The sequence below is a fragment of the Meriones unguiculatus genome, chromosome X (assembly GCF_030254825.1).
Source record: "Meriones unguiculatus strain TT.TT164.6M chromosome X, Bangor_MerUng_6.1, whole genome shotgun sequence".
NCBI classification, from domain to species: domain Eukaryota; kingdom Metazoa; phylum Chordata; class Mammalia; order Rodentia; family Muridae; genus Meriones; species Meriones unguiculatus.
This window is the reverse complement of record NC_083369.1, coordinates 36,890,397-36,913,307: the sequence shown is the minus strand read 5'-3', so window position 1 is coordinate 36,913,307 and position 22,911 is coordinate 36,890,397. Positions and strand designations below refer to the sequence as shown.

General features: G+C 44.2%; 1 protein-coding gene across 1 annotated transcript in view; it reads right to left on the bottom strand.

The window, feature by feature from the left end:
• The window catches only part of Itih6 (inter-alpha-trypsin inhibitor heavy chain family member 6), a 31,321-nt gene that overhangs the window by 5,581 nt on the left and 2,829 nt on the right, over positions 1 to 22,911 (bottom strand). Inside the window, 9 exon segments of the mRNA XM_060374631.1 lie at positions 1,484 to 1,658; positions 1,660 to 2,148; positions 2,150 to 3,531; positions 3,988 to 4,140; positions 5,698 to 5,822; positions 9,695 to 9,776; positions 9,779 to 9,849; positions 12,610 to 12,861; positions 15,213 to 15,322. Coding sequence (XP_060230614.1) covers positions 1,484 to 1,658; positions 1,660 to 2,148; positions 2,150 to 3,531; positions 3,988 to 4,140; positions 5,698 to 5,822; positions 9,695 to 9,776; positions 9,779 to 9,849; positions 12,610 to 12,861; positions 15,213 to 15,322 — 2,839 coding nt within the window.

The window sequence follows — 22,911 nt, the reverse complement described above, 5'->3', positions numbered from 1 at the left end:
GGCGTGAGGATACAATGGTGAGACATGGTTTGTTATGTGGTGTAGCATCATAGGCATGATTATCAATGGTGGAAGATGCTATACAAAAAAAAAATTGGACTGATCATGGGGTAATACAAGGCTGAAGTGGCCTGTGGAGGAAGGCAGGTATAGGAGCTGGTCTGAGATCCAAGGTACAGGCTGGAGTGTTAGGGGTATGGAAAGAATGAGGAGTATAAGAAAGGGCAGACCAGGTAAGTATCAAGAAGCAGTAGACAGAAAGAAGTACCTAAGTGATGACTGGGGAGGCCGCAGTGGGAGGGGAGAGGAAAAATAACAGGAGTCTAGAGTTCAGAGGGTGAATGGGAGAGTGGAAGAAGGTGAAGGCAGGCATTGTGTGGGCATACAGAACAGAGCATGCAGGACCTTGCAGGGCATAAAGAAGACTTTGAATTTTATTCCATGTGTAAGAGAAATCCTTGAGGAGCATTATGTAGGAAAGGAACACGAACTTATCTGTTTCTTTGAAAATGTGGGCAAGAGAAGAGAGGCAAGAAAAGAAACAAACAGGTGAGACAGGTGAGGAGGCAGAACAGATCTTTTAGATAAGATGGTAGAGTTTGTCTGATCCGTAGTAGCAGCAGCTGAGATCATGGGAAATCAGTAGGTTTGGACAATAAAGTTTGGTAAAGTAACCAGGTTGTAGAGGTGAGTGAGATATTGGGGGAAGTGAGGCAGAAAGTATGTCAAAGATGTTGCCCAAAATTATGTTCCTGTGAATCATTGCTGCGTGTAATCCTTTCTAACCCTGCGCTATCAAGGACCCCAAGAGATTCCTCTTGTTCAAAGAAAATAAAATAGTGGGTGGCAAAATACATTTCTTTTTGCTACCAGACTGTATGGTTTTTAGTCTTTGACTAGCAGTGTAACATTAAACACATTGATTCACTTCTCTGTGCTTCAGTTACCCTGTGTATAAAATGCACATAATAATAGTTGCTCATGGGGTTTTAAATGCTGAATTAGAAACATGATATGAAAAAAAGTACCTGCACATAGGGAGAGGTGGAAAATATTACTTAAGTCTTTGGGAAATGTTATAGTAATTGCCACTATTTTCTCTAAAATGTATATATCTTTTATTAAGTAGGCTGCTCACAGAACACAGGACAACAGGAAGACCTGCCTTACCTAGTGATGCTCCAATTTATGTTACCACATTCCTCCCCTGCTTGGGAGTCAGCAACCACTCTCTTTTTCAACAAGACAAAGGTCAACTTTAGTTCAGCCAGTTTGCTACTGTTTAGCCCTTCCAGTCTTATGAGCCAAGGCTTTTCATTCTGTAGCTATGTACTAAGGTCTAGAGATGTTAACTAGTCCAAAGACCCAAAGCAAGCCAGGAAGCTTCTGGAGCTTATTAGAATCTGTACATACCTCAGACACTCTCAGCTTCTGCCCTCTCCACTCACCCTCCTCCACTCTGGCTTGGCCTCTTGCCAGCAACACTCACCATCTTTGTCAAGAGTGAGGAAGGTGTAGAAGACTGGAGGGTTCAAGGACTTCGTGAATTTGGACTCTTCCACTGATGTTGGCAGCAGCTTGAGCTTCTCTGGAAGAAAGTGAAGACTGATGGCCTCCAGGAGAATGCTGGAAGGCAGCAAGATTGGGAGGTTTTGGGGAGCTGTCTTCTGGCATCAGACTAGAGCTGTTGGGTAGAGCCATCTCTGACAGAGATGGTCCCAGAACTTGCCTAGTGCTCTTGGGTCCTAGCAGCGGGTCTTGGTGATTCCAGAATCTTGCAGTGGGCAGCAGCAGAGAGGTCAGAGTAGGGGTAAAAGGAGAAGAGAGAGGTTCCCCAAGGATAGAGGGGACAATTGTATTGCTGGGACCTCTGGAACTTGAGATTATGTTTGAGAATGTGCTGAGGCCCTGAGGAACTAGTGGCCTGGCTCTGGCAGGCAAGCGGATTTAGGTGCTGTAAGGAGTTGGGGTTCTGGACTTGGAAAGTAGTAGTAAGCTAGTAGAAGTTTGGTGAGAGGAGACACTAGGTTTTCGAGATGAAGGGATTTTAGAAGACTTGAGCAGGACAATCCCTGTTTTAGGGTGTGGTAAATTTGGGGGAGTCCTGGAAGCAAGACTTTTGGAGCTGAGGTGTAATGGCTGTTTGGGTTAACTGAAATGTGGAAATAGATTTGATCTGTGGCAGGCTTTGGAGTAACTGTGATACGGGTTCCCAAAGTTGATGGTATGATGTGGCATTTGGTGTAGGTTGGGCATCTGACAAAGCAGGGAGTTTGGAAGGAGTAAACTGATTAAAATGTTTCATGGTGCCACCTTTGGGCTGGGAAGGACTGACAGGATTCAAAGGCAGGACACGTGTCCTAGAATTAACAAGTGATGTGATACCAGGGTTCTGGGGTGATGAAATGCTGGGCTTCCAAGGGAATGAGTCATTAGAATTTGAAGGCACATGGGCAAGAGGTTTCATCTTCAAAGTTGGCAGTACCAAGGTGCTGGGATTTTCTTGTGCTGAAGTTTGGGCCTTTGGTGGCACTGAAGCTGTTAGGCTATTAGAGAACTGAGTCAGTACCCCTATCTCCTTGGAATCTGTAGGGCCAGTAAGAGCTGATGTTGGTTTCATGAGCCTTGATTTGGAAGAGACTTTGAGAACTGAGGCTATCCGAGCTGTGCTAGCTCTTAGGCCAAGGCTGTTGCTGAATGAGGGTGTGACTGTGCTTGTCTCAGCTGTGGTGGATAGCTGCCTCACAGCTTCCTCATTGATCTTCTCAAGGTGCGCCATGACCAGTAAAGTCAGAGGTGTAACAAAGTTGTATTTAAGTGATAAGCTGAGGGCTTTGGAGGTCAGGAGATGGCGAGTGGTAGCATCCCAGGCTTGGAAGCATGCCTCCAGCAGCTCCCCAATAGAGACATAGGCCCACAGGCCGTGGATAAAGTGGGACACACTGAAGGTAGGTTTCCCTGAGCAACCGAAGTCTTTCTGGCTGCTGTTGGTGGCTTCTTCACTGAGTTGGGGCACAAGAAGCTGACCATTTATGCCCCGGGCTGCTAGGTGGGTACCTAGTCCCTGCTCACTTGGCTGCATCTTAACAGCTCCTACCAACTCTGAGCCACAAAAGTAGTTATGGAAAAGAGCCCTAGAGGAGGCCCCAACCAAGCCACTCAGGTAGTCCAGGTGCACATCTGACTGCAGAGGCTTGGAAATCTCCTCAAAGAGACCCTCTAGTTGCAAGTCTGCATCTGTGTCCTCATATATGTGCCTCGCTTCTCCTTGGTTCTCCAGGGACAAACGACGCACCAGTGAGAAGTCAGTACCATCCCCAAAGGCCAAGTTGAAAAGAGATACCCTGTGGCCCAGGGCCTGAGGGATATTGGAAAGGATCACAATGGGAGTTGTTCTGCCAGCTGTGGGTTCCCCATCTGTCAGGAACATGATAAGAGGAATCTGTTCCACACCACGGCACTTTCCAGGCTCCTGGTTGCTATGGTTCAGCACTGAAGCAGTTGCCAACAAGGCTGCATTGATGTAGGTCCCTAATTGGGGAGCAGACTGTGAGACTACTTTCTCAGGCCATTTCTTACCCCCATTAGAGCCACACTGGTACCATATCACATTCCCAGGCTCATCCTCCTCACTTTATCTTTTCTCATGCTGTGCTGTTCCCACTGCTTATCTTTCGTAACTCCTTCACTCTGACCCTGGCTCAAGGGACCAGATAGCAGGGATGGGGGGCATATGTCCTTTTTTTATCACTCCCTGTCTCAGACCATTCTTTGATTGTTTCCCAGGGTGTGTGTGTATGGGAGGGTTGGGGTGGGTAGGATCATTTTATTCTCTAGGTCAGATGACAGCCACCCAAAACCAGAACCACAACCTTTCTTGCCACAGAGTAAAAGATGGCTTAGATGGCAGAGGCAATAGATCTGGGAGAATTGAGTAATTGTTTGAAACAAGATTTAACAACAATCAGAACCAGGGCAAATGCTTGCAAATAAATGCTTCCATGCTACTGAGGTAATTTTTGGCACTATGGATATTCTGTACAGTGGTCTGGATTGAACCTTCAACTTAATAGATGTTAACTGTGTCAGAAAAGGTAATGGATTGCAGGTCACTGAGAATTCTGTTCATGGCTTTTTTTAGTCTGTGGGATAAGCGTGAAGGAGATGAGCCAAAACTTGAACTCCATATACTTGAAAGGCTCTTTCCATAAGACATTTTGCTTTTTTAACCCTTTGATCTCTTCTTTCTGTAAACTAAAGGCTTCAGGTCAAAATGTTTGTCAGGCTTTATGGTAGGCCTAGAAGTTCACTGTTAAATAGAGAAAATAATTAGTTCTTAACTTGCAAAAGTCATATTTTATGTGTTCAATGACAATATGTGGAGAGTGGCTATTGTATTAGATAGTGCAGAATTTGAGATTATCATCAAGAAACTTCCAATGGAGCTACATATGGTAGTGCATACCTGTGAACAATAATCAGGAGGCTGAAGCTTAAGGGATGTGAGTTCTATGGCAGCCTGTGATACATAGACTGTCTGACAAAACAAAACAAAACAAACAAACAAACAAACAAAAAACAATAGAAGAAAGAACCAATGGACAGCTTTACTCTCAAAGTTTCTGGTTCTGTTCCTTGCAAGTGTTTCCTTGGTCTGTGTGGTCAATGGTCTGTGACTGTGTGACCCAGGGTTGAATTATTTCAATCCCTTCAAGCTGGAGGACCCTATGAATGCAGAGTTCTATACTTGGCTGCCCAGCTTCAGCCTGCTTAACTTCCGCTTAGATCTGTTCCTGATTCTCACGCTCCTCTGTTTCCTCCAGGCTTACTTTCTCAATAACCCCTGGATAATCCAAATTCCATTTCAATTTCATAACTTCGCTCTTGTGCCCTTTAGATCCACACCATTTCTCTTTTATCCATTCAAAGCTTCAATGGCTTTTCACTTGCCCCTTCTCTGGAAAGCCCATTTTTGAGTTATCTGCGTTCATGCTTCTCACTCAGAGAGTCTCTGTCCAAGACTGTTTATTAACGCTCTTACATGGAATTTTTTCACTCTCCACTCACATACCAAATCCTCTGAGACTCAGAATGCTTCCTCTTTCTCTCTCTTTTCCCCATGACAATATTTAACATAGAGCTAGGAATATAGCAGGTTCCATAGCAAGGAGATTCTAGTATTAGGTATTATTTATAGGACAAGGCAATATTCCAGACATTGTTGAATACTTTAGCTGTATCGGCTCATTTAGGTGTCTAATATTAATCTTATTTGTAGGTGCAGAGCCTAAAAAAGATAGAAATAGTCATTGGCTCAGGGTCACAAACCTGGTAGATGAAAGATTAGAGACAAAGATCAAACATTGAGAGGGGGTAAGGACAGGAAATGTATTTGAGTTAGTACACTATTTCCTTGACATACATAAAGCCCAGTATTCAATCCGAAGCACCACACCATCTGGGCATCATTAATGCATATCCATAAACGCCAGGGCTTAGACGGTGAAGGAAAAGGATCAAAAATTAAAGTTCATTCTCAGCTACATACTGAGACTGAGTCCAGCCTGGGCTATTATATGAAAACTTCTTTCAGAAAAAGAGAATCAGGCATTAAAAAAAATCCAGTTAGCACAATAATTTTAAATCAAAATTGGAGAGAGCTATGGATTTCAGAGGCAGCAGGGAAAGTCCTTGTTACCTGTTGCAACTTGGTTCCAAACATGGAGCAGCTCACATCAATAACAAACACCACATTCTTCTTTACTGGCTGTAGGCCTCTGGGAACAAAGTAATGAATAAAATATCCAACATAGATCTGGACAAAAGAAAGGCAGCCAAAAAGAATGGTGAGAGCCAATACCAATCAGGCTCCTCTCACTCTCCTGCATAAGGCCCCTCTCTTTCCTTCCCAGGCCAGCTCACTCTCCCTAGCTGTGTCTGTTGGCTCAGCCTTGCTCAGCACGCCAGAACTGAACCTCTGCTCATCAGACCTTCATCCCAGGCCTTGCCCAGAGCAGCAGGGTGATAGACTCAAAATTGGGGCCCAGGCCCAAGGGGTCAGCATCTCTGTGATATGTGAGTTCCTGTCCATGAGACAGCCTGACTTGCATAGGCCTGAGGATCCCCAGGGACATGTGTCTGGGCTCCAGGAATGGAAAGCAGTTTTAACCTCCCTCAACAGAGTGAGCCTGGGGCCCAGCTCATTGCTGCCAAGGGCTGGGAGCTTGCAGGGCCTCCTTCTCCTCCTAAACCCCCCTTTCTGCTGTTGCTGGGCAGAGCAGGGAGGGAGGAGGAAGCAGAAGCCAGCAGAGCTGCCTGTGCAGAGAGCATTGGTTAGCACCAGGTGCGGATGCTTTGGGTTGTCCTGCTGTGATTGGCTGCTGTTCCACACTCCATCTTTCCCTCTGCAGAGGGCTGGGTCAGAGGAGGGAAGGGAAGGAGATGGGCCAGGAGGCCCCTCAGGACCAGAGTTATCTCTAGCCAGGGAGGCCTAGGCTGCCTAAAGGGGCTGTCAGGGAGCCTACAGCTTGAGGCCTGGGGCCTGAGGGCTGCCCAGGAAAGGCAGTATTTGCTGAGGGCTGCCCTCAGTCACCCTGTGAGCTAGCTCCCTGCTTTTCCAGAGGAGAGAGGACTGGGAAGAGGAAATTCCTTCCTTCCATCTCTGCCTCTGAATTACTTCACAGGGCATGGGAGACCTGTCCTACTCAATCCTGTCTCCCTGTCCCATTCCCCAAGGCTTCTATCACTCACCCACCCTGTCACTGACAACCCATGGCAGATCCTTGGGGAATCCTTTGTACCTGGAGTACCTAGGAAAGGGAAGTGTGCCTACCAATGCTTCACCCCATTCTAAACAGTCTTGTGATCATTCTATAGCCTGGGTTCAAGAAAGTGCCCAGCAGCCTCCACAGCACCCTCAGTCAATCATGCCATACCCTCAGCCCAGGAACACTCTGAAGGCCACCAAGTCACAAAGGCTTGTAAACCCAGCTTGATCTTCAGGGGAGTTCACATGCCCAGGAGTGGCTTCCTCCTTCTAAGGACCACACCAACTTGCACCAGACCCTGTAGGAGACCTACCGTCTTATTTCCCTCTAGGTTGCTCTCCCAGTAATGCATCATACTGGTCTTCTTTAGAATGTGGACAACTTTGCACCCAATGACACTTGCTCCCAATTGCCCTCAGATTTCTAAGCAGCTCCTTTCCCACTGGGGGCATCCCAGGCTAAAGACATGGGCAGGTGCAAGAGTTCTTTCCCACTGAAAGCAGGTAACAGGCTACTTCCACCCCAGACTCATGCTTCTAACACCAAAGGCAGCTAGCACAAGCACATGCTATTCCACCCCAGACTCATGCTTCTAACACCAAAGGCAGCTAGCACAAGCACATGCTATTCCACCCCAGACTCATGCTTCTAACACCAAAGGCAGCTGGGCCAAGCTTGTTCACAAAGCAACTAGATGCCTTTGCATTCCCAGCGGATCCCGCCTCACAGATGCATTTCCTGCTAGTACCCTCTGAGATTCTGAGACCCTGAGGTGTCCTCCTGCCATCACAGGGAATCTCTTTAGACTCTTTCTCTGGGTCTCTTTGTCTTCCTGGGCCAAGACAGCATGTACAAAGTTTGCCAGGTCAGTGAATGCACAGGGGAAGCTCAAGGCAGTATCAGTCAGTGAAGGAAGCTGTGAGGCTATGTGGCTCTGAGCAGGCCCTACACATTTAGGTCTTGGTTCCTGAACCTAAGGTCAGGCCTGCTGAATTCCAAAGCTACTCTGAGCTGCTGTCAGGATGCACACATTGCCTCTGGGTGACTTTGCTTCCTCCCTTCTGTTCCACCTCTGGGTCACCACTGTAGACCCCGCACCACTTTCACCAGCCATAACACCCCTCATTGCTTCTCAAGCTGTGTCCCTTCCTCAGCTGGACATATGAATTAAAGAGCTCAAGTGCTTTGAATTAGAAGGCCCAGCGACATTTTTGCTCCCCAACGGCAGCCTTGCTATGCTTTCCTAATGGAGACCATCAGCATCACCAGGCTCTCTCCCCATCAGATCTGAGAGCCAGCCTGGCCCTGCTTGCCAGGTAGCCACCTATCCACATTGCTTTTCTCTGCTACAGACTTTCCAGGGCTACCTCTCCTCTTCACTGCACAGCAGCCATATTTCCAGTGTGGACTGTTCACTCTCAGCTTCCTTGTCTTACTGCAGTCCTTCTACCCTGCCTCTTTGCAACAGCCATGACTGCCATGGGTCTCCATATGCATCACTCTGTAAATGCTGCTCCTCTGCACTCCACCTCACCCCTGCCTGCACTGTGCCTCTCCCTTCATTCCAGGCAAGATCTACTCACTTCTGTCTTAGGAGCTTAAATGTTAGCTCTCTCAGACAGACTGTCCTGCAGCCTCCTTGCCTGGCAACACACACACACACACACACACACACACACACACACACACACTGCTCAGCGCAGCACTGAGGGTTTATTTGATCTATGATCCCAATATGGATCTGTCTGCTTCACATCCAGGAGTTAGCTGGGGGAGAGTTTGTGGGCTGAGTCCAATCCCTTTCCAGTTTGCAGGGGCAGTGAGTTGGGCCCTGGGCTTGAGTGGTTTTGCTGGGGGTGTGTGTAAAGATGAGGATGAAGTAGCAGGCTTGTTCCTAGCACTGTATAGGCTGGAGAGAGCTGCAAGGGAGATAGATATGGGTGTGGCAGGATGGAGATAGGAAGAGGTTTATAGGAGACTAGAGTGCAGAGCAGGAGCTCAGAAGTGGAGGAGTTTGAGGGAGTAATACCCAGAGCAGCAGTGAGCCTGAGCAAATCAATGCTCCTGTGCCCAGTGGGACTGGCTCAGGCAGTGGTGGAGAAAGGTGCTTGGTGACCTGGGGCCTTTCAGAAGGTGGGTTTGTATGCAGGGCAGGAGGAGAAGGCAGGAACGTCCTTCTGGGAGCTGACCTCTCAGTCTTTGGCCAACCTTACAAGCAAGCCTCCGGTCAGAGCTGCCGTGCTTATCTGGAGAACAGGGGCTCCCCACTCTCTCCATGGGTGTTCAAGCTTAGTGTTGACTCCCGTCCTGTGCAGCAAAGGGCCTCATGATGAGGAACAAGTGTTCAGAAGCCAAGCACAGTGAGAAAGCCAAGGACAACAGGACCGTGTGAGAGCTACAGAAAGCTTGTGAGGCCAATTACTCAGCAACACTTTGCTGGGCAAAAGGGCTGCTTCAGAGCTGGGTAGGGACTGAGACTACTAGGTGGCTCCATTCAGGCCCTGTGTCAAGCCCTCCAGCCCTGAGTCTATAACTGTGAGGCATGTACATGCTTCCCAAAGAGTAAAGCCACATACCTTGTCCCCTGATGGGAGCTTTCACATGTCCCTGAACACCCAGAGGGACAGCTCTTATAGCCTAAATCATGACCGTGGCCTAAGTGACTGTGTGCCCAAGAACTCTGCTGCTCTGGGGTCCAGGTATCTGCAGGCCTAAGGTCAGGCTTGCTGAATTCAAAAGCTACTCTGAGATGCTGTCTGGATTGTCTCTGGGTGACTTTGCTTTCTCCCTTCCATTACACCTCTGGGTCACCACTACAGACCCCATACCACTTTCCCAGCCACAGCACCCCTCATCTCTTCTCCAGCTGTGTCCTTTCTCAACTGAACACATGAAGATTTGGAGAGCTCAGGTGCCTCGACTTGAAATCTCTAGTGATGTCCTCCATGATTACATCATAGTAGATGGTGAAGTCAGCTATGATGCTTGAGCTGGAGAGGGCAGCCTGGTTTGCAGTGTTGGAAAGAAGGTGATTTGGATACAGATCTCTCCCCTCTGTCTCCAGTGGTTGGGGGAGGTCACCCTCACCTGTATGGGCATCCAGGTGGCATGGGGTTCATCAGAGAGAAAAGCCATGGGTGGGGACAGTAAGAGGAGCAATGTGTGAAGGGGATGAAAAGTGGAATCCCTGCCACTCCCAGCTGATCCATCTGCCCTTCCAGCTGCCCATTGGCCCTGACACAAGCCCCATGGCCAGCTCCTACCCTGTCCCGTTCATCATATCCTGCCTGCCAGACCCAGCCCTCCCTCAGCTCCCAGCCCAGGAGGTAGAGAATCTGTTCTTCACTCACAACCTCACCCTGCCTCTCTTCCCACCCAACCCAAGGTCTGTCTCTGGAGGACTCTCTTGCCCCAGCTCCACCTGGGCCTCAGTCTCCTCCTGAGACCTGTGTATTGGGTGGTGAGGACAGAGACAGACATGGTGGCACAGCTCCTCTCTTCTCCTTCCGGCTGTGAGGCAGGGCTGGTTAGCAGGGCTCACTTCTGAGACCCAACCCCATGGCCTCTCTTCTCCCTCTTCCCCCTGCCACTCAGAATCATGCCTGTGAATGAGCCTCTTAGAGTCTCCTGAAATCACTGGTGATTTGGGTTTTGGACATATGCTGAACTGGCTGCAAGATCAACTCCTCTGGAATTTTAGTCCAAGACAAGTGTCCATTTAGACATGTCCCAGTGCCTCCTTCTCTCCAGAAAATGGAGGCTTGGGAATTCTGCTACCCCCTCCTTCCTGCTACAACTGTCAGGAAGCTTAGGGGCAAACTGAGCTCCCATGCTCTCAGAGCCTGCTCACATTCATTCCCTGGGCTTCCTTCCTTCCAGGGCTCTTTGTTATTTTATCCCCACAGGACTACTTCAATCCTCTGTTTTAACCTTTAAGGAGAAGGGGGAGGGAGCTGCCATTTATAGCTTGGGGCTTAAGCATGCAGGCCACTAGGTTCAGCTGGCCTATGGGCCCAGGTCCCTGAGATCCCTGTGGGCCTGGGCCACTTGTACCCTTTGTTTCGAGCTCTAGGCTCCACAGCCACAGCACAGGGATGACTGTGGCCCCTAGATCATAGGAGGCTGATTTACGGGTTGAAACCGGGCTCATGGAAACAGGCATTTGTACACACACCTGTACCTTCATGAACATCAGCTGAAAGGAACTGTTATTCTTGACGGTGCTTCGAGTCATGTGGCCGGAGGAATGGTCTCACTTCTTACAGTGGATCTTAGATTATGTGGCGGAGTGAATAGGATTGGCTCCCATAAACTCCTATCTTTGAATGCTTTTCCCTTAGGGCGTGGCACTATTAGGAGGTGTGGCCTTGTTGGAGTAGGTGTGGCTTTGTTGGAGGAAGTGTCTCACTGGGGGTGGGCTTTGAGGTCTCAAATACTCAAGGTAGGCTTTTTCCTTCTGCTGCCTTCTGATAAGATGTAGAACTCTTAACAGTTTTTCAGCACCACATCTGCCTGTGTGTAGCCATTTTTTCTACCATGAAGATAATGGACTAAACTTCTGAAATTGTAAGCCAGCCCCAGTTAAATCTTTTCTTTTATAAGAGTTGCTGTTGTTACGATGTCTCTTCATGGCAAAAGAAACCGTAACTAAGACAATGTGTAACTTCATGAGAGAGTGATCACATGGCATGAAACAAGGACCTAGGCTCCTTCCTCAACTCTGCGCTGAGCACGGGTGCTCTCCTTGTGGTCCTAGGCCATAGATGTCCTCTCTTGCATTTTGCAGGTCAACAAAAGGAAGCATAGCCCTAGTTTGTCTTTCTCATATGGTCCTATCTCACAGAAAGTCAATACGTGCTTAACCCAGCTTGTACCCCAATGCACCATGCTGTCTCTCTGGCTGGGTTATTTCCCAACAGCCATACCCTCTAGTGCTGAAAATCTCTGCAAGGGTAGCCACTTGCACTGTATAGTTCCCTGTTTCTGTCCACTCAACTCTCAAGGAAGTGTTTAAATTGGTTTAGTGGTCCCCAAATTGGATGGGTGTCATGTTCACTTGAGATTCATTAAACATGGTGATTTGTAGTCCTGACTCAAGTATTGCACCAGGCTTCAGTATGGTAAGGTCCTGGATTCTGTGCCTCCTTAAGATTATATCCTGATTGCACTGTATCCAGTTCCCATGTCATAATCCTACAGGTAGACTTGACAGTAAGCTTATTAGTCAAGAAGTTTCTCTGTTGTATGTGGCATCTAAGCATTACCTGCTCTACCTTTTTGCTTTCCTTCTTCTCTTTGTTGTCATTTAGAGAAAAGCAGAATACATCACCCATGCTTTCTACAGCCTTCAACATTGTTAAATCACTAGTACTCCATAATCCCCTTTATTTCTCTTCTTCTTCTACTTCTTCTTCTTCTTCTTCTTCTTCTTCTTCTTCTTCTTCTTCTTCTTCTTCTTCTTCTTCAGGTAGGGTCTCACTGGTTAGCCCTGGCTCATCTTGAAGTCATTATATAGACTAAGCTGGCCGTGAGCCCAAAGAGGTACCTTCTTCTGCCTCCTGATAGCTGGGGTTAAAGACATGTGCCACCATGCCTGGTACATGAATTATTTTTAATACTTGAATCTATACTTTGAGAAGCATCTATTTCATGCCAAGTTTATACTGACTTCAAGAATTGGACAGTTATTGGACTCCAAATATCTTGAACTCTAAGCAAGCCCCCTTCTCTCTGATTTGGGAAGGAAACTGGTAGAGGGACCTTACTGGAAGATTATCCCACACAATATCCAAGGGTTCCATTTAATAAATGGCAGTATCGTTGGTAACTCAGCACTGCCCACATACTTGTTTGATTGGTAGTGCACATTCGGCTGGTCCTCAGGGGAGGCATGTGCACATAGGTGATGACTGTACTTTCAGACACAGTGATTTCTACATTTACCATCTTCACCAAATGTCCAGGCCTCAGGCTTATCACCAACTGGTACTGGCCCTGGTGTCACTGGAGCAGTTCCTCATAGGTCAGAGCAAAAGTTTCCTGTGTGCCTGCTACTAACCTAGTGGAGATTTGAAATTTTTCTGATTCCCGATCCCTGGGCAAGAAGTAAAAATGGATAGGAAGGGCGTTGGATTTCCTGTGGTGTAGGGGAACCATTAGATGCTTGCTTCTGCTAACTCTCACCCTTAACCAACTGGACCTGATCATGCAGGCATCTACTCACCAACCTCTCTTTATCCCCTCTCCTGAACATTCTAGCTGGAAATTTATCTTTAATGTAGCTCTCTACCTTGTAAAACATATGGCTGATAAAGATCTGGATTGAGAACAGACATTTAGGGGCTAATTTTTTGTTTAACAAAAAGTTTTCCATTTACACAGACAATGCCTCTCTCCCTTTAAATAGTCCCTTAAACCCGCCTGATAGCTTTGTTAAACTGAGCTTTTTATATGGCAACAACTCAGTTTTTAGTAACAAAATCTGAAGTATCAGTCCTTTAAGATGAAACTCTTGTAGAAACTGAGAGGAATCCATAAAAAATACTATACTTACACCAGATTAATGGAACTCATTTAAGAAATATGAGTCAATTTAGACAAGTCTCACTTGTTAGCGCAGGACAGAAAAAGACAAATACTTTATTATATCTCTCACATGTGGATCTTTACTTCAAACTTGTGGATATCTATGTTTAACTTGCAGTGTCTGTAGAAATCAGGAAGCTAAAAGGGCCTATGAAAATTGGGGAGGGGCCAGAGACCTTAATGAGATGAGTAGAACATATGTGGTATGAAGGAAGATGGATTTTGGAGTCTAAAGCTTTAGATACTGACGAGAGTTGGAATAAGAGGGAAATGAGGTTATGGGATGTGTGGATTAACCAAAATTAAGAATGTAAGAAAAAGCCTTCTGGAAACCTATGTTGTCATCTAATTTATAATAACACGTTTAAAAGGGAGTTTTAATGGAGGTACCCACATAGGTGGAAATGCTACTCCCATAAGCCATGGGTTATAAAACTAAAATCCTAACGTGAAGTGTAGGATACCTTCTTATGAGTTATTGTTCAAGGAAGCCTCGGAAGCCCTGAATAACATAGGCCATTACCATTTCTCTGTTTTACCCACTATATAAAGATGGTAAAACCCTATTGCTGAAGACACCATACATTGTAGTTGCAGGAAATAGAAAAATCAACCTTAAATTGACCAGGAAACTTCCTTCCTGTTAGCTAGTTTTCCTAGTCCTGGAAGGTTTAATGTAGGCTGCTTGGAAAGATAACATATTGTCTTTCCCAGAGCTATATCTAACATACCACAGTATCAGCTTTCCTGGAAACATACACAATAGTGGTATGACTGTTACAGGGGTTACCATATACTCTCTGATTAGATTTGAGGCATGCTTCACAAGAAGAATTTCATACCTGGTACTGAAAACCTAGTAAAAAACCTATGGCCTAGTGGGTCACAAGCTCTAAGAAAGAACCCACTTTTATTGTTTTACTAAATGGTCATGTTGTTCAATTGCTCTCAACCTTGATCAGAAAAGTTTCTTTTTTCACTGAGCAGTGATTAGTTAAGAGACTCATAACTGGTCAAAATTCTGAGAATAAGTGACTCAGCCCTAAATAACACATCTATATCACCCCCTCTGATGCCCAGGTAACAGCATGGAATAGGGGGCAAAGAATGCAAAAGCTAAAGAATAAGAAGGAATAATATGAAACAATGTTTTCTGTATATGACACAACTTTTGTACTCATGAACTCACAGCAGCTGTAATTACCTGAACAAGACCTGTACAAGATCAAGCCAACCAAAATCCCAATACAAATGGGGGAAGGGCTCAAGATACCCAACTCTTCACTGAAGAGCTAGTTGATGGTTTATATCAGGGAGGGAAAGTCATCTTTATTTGGAAGATGTAGTCACTGGTAGGTTGACCATGATCTAGTGAATGGCCCCACACCCATTATGGGCAGCACTAACTGGACACATAGTATTTTAAAAAAGGAGAGAATATGAAGTTGGGAGGGGATGTATTAAAGGAGAGTATGAAGAGTTGTATGGAGGATGAGGGTTGGATATGATCAAATTACATTGCATACATGTATGAAATTCTCAAAGAATAAATAAAATATCATATTAAAAATAAAAATAAGAAGAGAAAAAGTCAGTTGTACATAATCTTCCCCCAAAGTACCAATTCTTAAGTAAGCTACATCTTGCTAGTAGAAAAAAGCTAGAATTAGGGAAGCAAATTTCCACTGTTATAGGCTTTGGTATTTATTAACTCACATAATCTTTATGTAAATTCTATGGAGAAGAAATCATTTTCTTAATTTTACAGAAGTAAAGAATGAGGCCCAGAGAGAAGGTGTATCTTTCCTGGTGATCCAGGTATGATGGCTTAATCACATTTCAGATGAGATGGAACATTACCTGATACCTACATGAGCAGCTGCCTTTCCTTGCGGATAGGCTTTCTCATAGATTTTCTTTGCCTGGTGTTTTTCTTTGATTTCTGCAACATAAACTTCAGTGTTGATGGTCTTGGTGGGACAGAAAAAAAGAAAGGATAACAATGAAAGAGAAAGAAAAAAGATGGTAAAAACATAGATACAATAATAGGGAGAAGAAGGGGAATGAAAAGAAAGAACAAAACTGTCATTAAACTCAAATTTGAGTGGGAAGAACTAATGAGAGTTCTATAAAATAGGTGAAGCTGTTCTCCTGAAGTCTATTTGTCAATTAGGGAAAGAAAGACCACACAAATATAGTGAACCAGTGTTGGAGTTTTGTGTTTCTCAAAGTGTTAATGTTTGCTTTGAACACACAAGAGTATTTTAGGTATAATGTAGCTGAACATTTTAATTATAATTGTATATTTGTATAACATTTATTTTTAAATAACACATCAAGCTAAGCATGTGGTGCAGACATATAGTCCTGACTGCTGAGTCAGAAATCTGAGGCAGGGGAATGACAAATTCAAGGCCACTCTGGGCTATATAGTGTGTTCCAGGGCAAGCTAGGAAACTTAGTGAGATTTTTTTTCTTTTGTCTCAAGTCTTTCTTTCTTTCTTTCTTTCTTTCTTTCTTTCTTTCTTTCTTTCTTTCTTTCTTTCTTTCTTTTTCTTTCTTTCTTTCTTTCTTTCTTTCTTTCTCTCTCACTCATGCAGACACACACACACAATTTAATTTATTAACTCACAGAAACTGCTGCTTAGGATATGAATAGCAATCCAAAATGTGTTCTAAAGAAAACACATTAAGTAAATAATATTCTGAGTGGTGTAAATGGTAAAAATTTTCAGTGACACAGGCTCCAAAGGACCTGAGCTGGATCTGGTCTGAATGGCCCCTCCCTAAGGACTAATGTTCATGGTACCAGAATGCACTCTAAAAGCTTCTAAAGGAGGGAAATGACCAGCAATCCTACCCAACTACAACTTTTATGAACCACAAAAATGTCCAGCACAGCACAATAACCTTAGTGTGCAGTAATGGCATACATATCTTGCTGTTAATCAATAGCTCTCTAGTTGGACTTATGATCTGCCCAACCAGAGAGAAATCATGCCTAGTACTGGAAACCTAACCAACTATCAGGGCTAATGAAGCCATGGATATTGGAGGAGAACCTACAGTTGCCACTTTACTAAACCAGTATAATCCCTAACTACATTATAAATATTTATCCTATACCAACATATTAATGGAGTTCTAACCCCTCAATATGGCTGCCTAAATATGGCCTGAACAAGGAAGACACCAATAGATATTTTAACATGGAGGAGGAAAGTTCACGAGGCCTCAACCCTATACAAAGAACTACAGGCAACTAAGAAGTGCTGAAAGTGGAAGAAATAGTTTAATTTCAGCTTATACTCTCAGGCCACACTCCAACAGTGCATGAAATCAGAGCAGGAATTCAAGAAAGACAGAAACCTGGAGGCAAGAGCTAATGCAGAGGCCATGGAGGAATACTGTTTACTGGCTTGGTCCTCATGGTTTACTCAGCCTGTTTACTTATAGAACCCAGGACCACCAGTCCAGGGATGACCACCCACAATGGGCTGGGTTCTCCCTCATCGATCACTAATTAAGAAAATGTCCTTACAGGTTTGCCTACAGGGCAATCTCATGGGAGCATTTTCTCAACTGAGGATTCTTTTTCCAAGATGACTGTAGCTTCCATCAAGTTGACAAAAAACTAACTAGCACTAGTGACACCTTGTCAACATCACTATTAAACCATAACATATTCCTCTCCTGTTTATCACCAAGATCTAATGTTAATATCACAATATAAAACATAGAACAACTTAAAAAGTCTCACAGTCTTTAAAAAAATTAAAGATTTTTAAAAGTACATCTTCTTAAGATATCCAAAGTCTCTCTAAAAATCCAAAGTCCTTAACTATGAGCTCTTTTAAAAAAAAGTTGCATCCTTCTTTTCCTAAGAAGGAAGAACTAGGGCACAGCTATAATCAAAGTAAAGCCAAATTCCAACAGTGTAAAAAAATCCAATATCTGGGATTCAGTCATATATCCCGGGCTCCAAATTGCTTGGGCTGCTCCACTTCTCAAGCTCTGCCATTTGAAGTACACACAGGTGGCCTCTTATGCTCAGTCCAGCTCCACACCACACTTGCCACTGTCCTTGTTTGTCATCTCATAGTCCTGGAACCTCCAATACATTGGGTCTGAGCTGCAAGTGAGGTTTCATCTTCATCAATGGCCTCTCCTGGCTTCTCACAGTGCCAAGCTTCGGCTGCTTTCCATGACCCTATCACATTTTCAAAAACAGCACTATATAGGAAATACTTACACATTACCAAGTTTGGTTAACAGATTGAGATGCAGCCTTGGAGTTTCTGGACCACAGCTTATGTGTGCTAACCCCAAGGATTACTTCCCACAACATTTCACCACAGTGACAGCTGATTCTTCAGCTCCAGCTAAGCAGCACTTATTTTCTCAGGAAAGCAAAGTTTTCACTTTAGTGATACTGGCCTCTTGTTAATCACAGCTGATTTTCTAGGCTCAGATGACCAGAAACCAAAGATTCTCAATTTAAAATATAAGAACACAGCTTGATAAAGTCTTTGCTTCTCCAGGAAATTTGACAGCCCAGGTCTCTATCATTGACATTGCTCACAGCATTCTCAGCTTTCACGTTCCTCCAGAACAGTCCATTAAGCTCTAAGCACTCAACAGCTTTTCTAGTCCAAAGTTCCAAAATCTTCCACAATACTCTCCAAAACAAAATAGCCAGGTGTGTCACAGCAATACCCTATGAACCTGGTACCAATTTCTGTTCTAGTTTGCCTTCTGTTTTTGTGATAAACACCATGACCAAAAACAAGTTAGGAAGGGTAAGAGTTTATTTCAGCTTAAAGCTTACATCCCTAAATGAAGTTAGGACAGAAACTCAACCTGGACAGAAAAATGGAGGCAGAAAGTGATGTAGAGGCCATGGAGGGGTGCTGCTTATTGGTTTGCTCCTTACAGCTTGCTCAGCCTACTTCCTTATACAACCCAGGACCAACAGCCCAGTGATGGGACCATCCATAGAGTGATGGCCCTTTTATATCAATCATGGTATTGGCTTATAGGCCAATCTGATGGAAACATTTTCTCATTTGAGGTTCCCTCTTCTTAGATGAATCTAGCTTATGTCAACTCGACAAACAACAACAACACACCTATTTATTACACTAACTGGTCTCCATCTTTAAACCCTTGCTATTTATATATTGATCTCATAGCAGTAGAAATATCAATTTTGTTTATTGGAGACAATATGTACTACTGGCTAGCTTGAACTTACTATGTAGACCAAGCTGGCATATAGCAATGAAAATTCACCTGCATCTGCTTCCAAAGTGCTGGAATTAAAGGCATTCACCATGATGCCTGACACACACATTACATTAATCTTAAGTCAAGCCACTTTATTTCCACTGCTGAAATTCTCTGCGGCTTCCATCTCAACTGAGATAAAAGCAAAACTCTTCACTAGGCACTTTGTAGTCTCCACAATCTAGCTGATTATTATGTCTTTAACCCTGTGGCTTCCTATTCTTTCCATCATTCATCCTGCTGTAGTCATGCTTTTTCTTTTCTTTTTTCTTTTATTTCCTTCCTTCCCTCCCTTTCTTCTTCTCTTTGTCTCTCTCTCCCTTTCTTTCTTTCTTTCTTTCTTTCTTTCTTTCTTTCTTTCTTTCTTTCTTTCTTTCTTTCTCTTTCTTTCTTTCTTTCTTTCTTTCTTTCTTTCCTCTCCTTCCTCCCTTCCTCTCTCCCTCTTTCCTCTTCTCTTCTCTCCCTCCTTTTTTTCAAAGATAGGGATGGAACATAGGACCTTGCACATGCTAGGTAAGCTCTCTGTGACCAAACTACATCATCAACTTTTTGAGACTAGCCTTGAAATCACTATGTAACATGATCTTCCTACCTTTTATACTCCTTTGACTTTTTGTTTTTGTCTTTGTGTGATCAGGACTTACTCTGAAGGCCTTGAAATTAATGTTCTTGCCTTTATCTCTTCATAATTTTAAAAATTAAAATAAAAATAAAATGCCACTAAATGTTACTTTATAAGTACAAATACCTGGGTTTAATCTTTAAAAACCCATCCCTAAAAAGACAGAGCATTGTCCCTCACTGGTTACAACGTTTAAGGAGTAGACCTGGGCAACACAATAGAGTTGGCCTTGATGGTGTGGGCCCATGGGAGTCAGCCTCAAGGTCATGAGAGCAGGAGGCTGCAGCATTGGGTGAGCTAGCGAGGCAGAGCTGGAGAGCTTGCCCCGGTGGTGTGAGTTTGGGAGAGTTGGTGAACTAACTAGCTCACCTATCACACAGACCCAAATCCATGGCTTTGAGTTAGTCCACCACAACATCTATCCCATCCAAGAACTGCTGGAGTGCACTCAGGGGCTGGTTCTACAGATCTAAAGCTACAGGATCTCTGTATGACACTGGACAACAACAGGATATCAGAGGGGAGTCCTGGTGAAGATCCAGTACTGATCGTGTAGCAGAAGCCAGAGGCCTTGAATCTGACAATGACTCATTGCAATGAACATTTGCAAACAAAGAAATGTGGACAAAATTATATACCATAGGACACACTGTGACACACTACAGCTTCCATAATGAGATGTTTTTCTTTGCTGGGGGAGGTTACAAGGGCAGGTATGAAGGGAGACCGAGATGAGTGGGATTGGAGTACATAATGTGAAATTCACCAAAAAAAAATCAACAAAAAGTTAGATTTTTAAAAAAGACAGAGCATGTATAGTGGGGGCATTTTTAGACTGCCTGAATTAGGGAGGTAGAGAGAAGTGGATTTCTGGAGCTCACTGGCTAGCCAGCCTAGCTTACTGGTGGGTTCCAGGCCAGCGGGAGAGCTTGTATAAACCACAAAAATGATTGTGCCTAAGGAACTCCTGAAGGTAGTCTTTGGACTCCACAACATATGTAAACATGTATATATATATATATATATATATATATATATATATATATATATGCATACACACAAAATGGCCCATAAACTGTTTACGTACTTAAGATAACCATGTGATACATGTATACCTTGTGTAATATGTAAATCAGAATAAGCATGTATGTTCTCAAACACTTATCATTTGTGATGAAATTTTCCAAATCTCTTCTTTTAGCATTTGAAGTACAGTGCACAATTGTCACCTGCACTGTGCAACAGGACCTTAGAGCTTCTCCTTCCTATCTAATTGTGATTAGACTTTCCCATTGCTCCTCACCTCTACTCCTACAAGTCTTGAAAACTCATCATTCCATGCTCAAATTCTATGAAATTAGAAATCTATACTCCACATGTGAGCAATATCACATGTTATTTGCCTTTCTGTGGCTGGCATACTTCACTTAGCACAATGACCTACACCCTCCCCACCCCATCCACTTGGCAGTGTTTGAGAGTTTGACATTTCTTTTTAAATTTCTTGTTTTATTTTACATGCATGGATGTTTTGTTTGTGTATATTATTGTATACTATGTACATGCTTGGTACTTGCAGAGGCCAGGGAGAACATTGAATCTCGTGAAACTGGAGTAAGTTACAGATGGCTGTGTGCTGCCATGTGGTTGTGGGAATTGAACTCAGGTCCACTGGAAGAGCAGCCAGTGCTCTTAGGCACCAAGTCATCTCTCCAACCCCAATTTGAGAGTGTTGTTTTTGTTGTTGTTGAGACAGAGTTTTGTTCTACCTCAGGCTGGTTTTGAACTCCTAATCTTTCTGCCTCAGCTTTCCAAATGCTGGTATTATAGGCATGAGCAACTGCACTTAGCTTAAAATCAGAATTAAAACAAAAACAAAAGCTGTTTGTGACAGGGTTTTGGTATGTGACTGAAGCTGGCTTATGCTCCCAATATGCTAGCTACAACCTTTTGTATGCTAGGATTAGGGCATGGACTACCATGCCTAGCCCATTTACGTTGTCACAAGTAACAGGACTTCATTTCCTTTTATGGAGTATTTAGGTATCCATTCAGCAATTAGACCTGACTGTATTTTTAGTTGTTGTGCATAATGTTCCTGGCTTTGATCTCTTCTTTTGAATATGTTCAACACACTCGTGTCCCAGAGCCTTGGTAATTATTATTCTTTTTGTCTAAAATGTTCCTCTTCTTGATCTTTGTACATTTTCACTCCACTCTCCTCAGGTCTCTGCTTCATGTCACTGATCTTTGATTGCTCTAGACTAGTGCCTCTACTCAATCTCTGCCTCCTTTTCTCTATTTGCTATTTTTCTTTTGTAACACTTCTCACAGACAAACTGACCCATGTCAGGTTATGTTTTCCATGTCTTCTCTTCTCTAGGAGACTGTCAGCTCCTTTAGGGCAAAGAAACACCTGCCTGGTTTTCCGGTAATGCCTAACATGCAGTACTCACTCTATCATTTCATAATGGGCATCCCGGAAGAACAGTAAGAAAAGTCACAATGTGTTTCATGGAATGGTGGATCAAAGAAAAGGGAGCTATTGAAAGACAGCTAGAGAATGCAGGGCTTTGAACTCAAGATTCGATAAGCTCATATTGCAGCAAGGAATGTAAAGTGTTGGATAAATCTCAAGCTGGAAAGAAATTGATGGGGTCAGAGCGATGTTTGAGGTATGAGAGAACATTAATACACCTCTGCGTGAGGCAAGAACAGCTGTGTCCATTTTAGAAATGGAACAACTTGGGGACAAATAGGGGTAACAGCTTCCAGGAATGCTAAGGGAAGATATACAGCTGGCAGGAGAGACAACTTAGGCAAAGAGTGTTTCAAGGCAGCTGAAACAGTATTGCTGAGGCTGGGTTAGTGTGGGGGTGGACAGCGCTGGCTGGGCCTCAAGGTCTCTTGGGGGCTGGGGGAGTAGGGTGGAGTGACTCTGGCAGTAGCACACTAGGGCCTCTGTGTGTGTGCTGCCTCCAGCCAGCATACTTTCCACAGAGTCTGCCCAGGAACATTTCTCTAGCCTGCTCTGCTTAATATTTTTTTATAAATCCTTTTGGGTATTTTTTTTTCCTATTGAAATGAACCCACATTCTGCCTATTGCTTGGTCTTTACATCAACCGACTGCCAACCTCCCATGTTGCCCCCACACTTCATAACACGCCTGGAGTTTGTTTGTTTGGGGACTACTTTTAATCTTGTATTTGGTTCTTTTGGTCCCCCACTTGCAAGGATCTTGGTTTCTTCCAGCCTTACCAACTCGGAAATCCTGTTTCTGGGAAGCCCCCCTTTATTATTCTCAGTTCTTCTCCCCTATGCTGACTTCACAATGATCACCTCTTGCTAACCTACCCACTGTCCAATGTGAGACCTAGAGGTTCTTGACTGCACAGCATGGGCTTAAGACTGTAAAGACTGCTAAAGCCTTCTTCATCACAGGGATAACAGTGACCCAGTGAGAGCAGAAAATCTGTTTGGGTTCAACTCCCTAATCTATTAACTCTGAGAGTGTTTCCACTCAAAGACAGAAGACCCCTCTCCTTTTGTCCTTTTGAAGCAGGATTTCATGTAGCTGAGGCTTACTGAAGTTGAACACACTATATATAGCCGAAGGTGATAACCTTGAACTTCTGATAATCCTGCTTCTA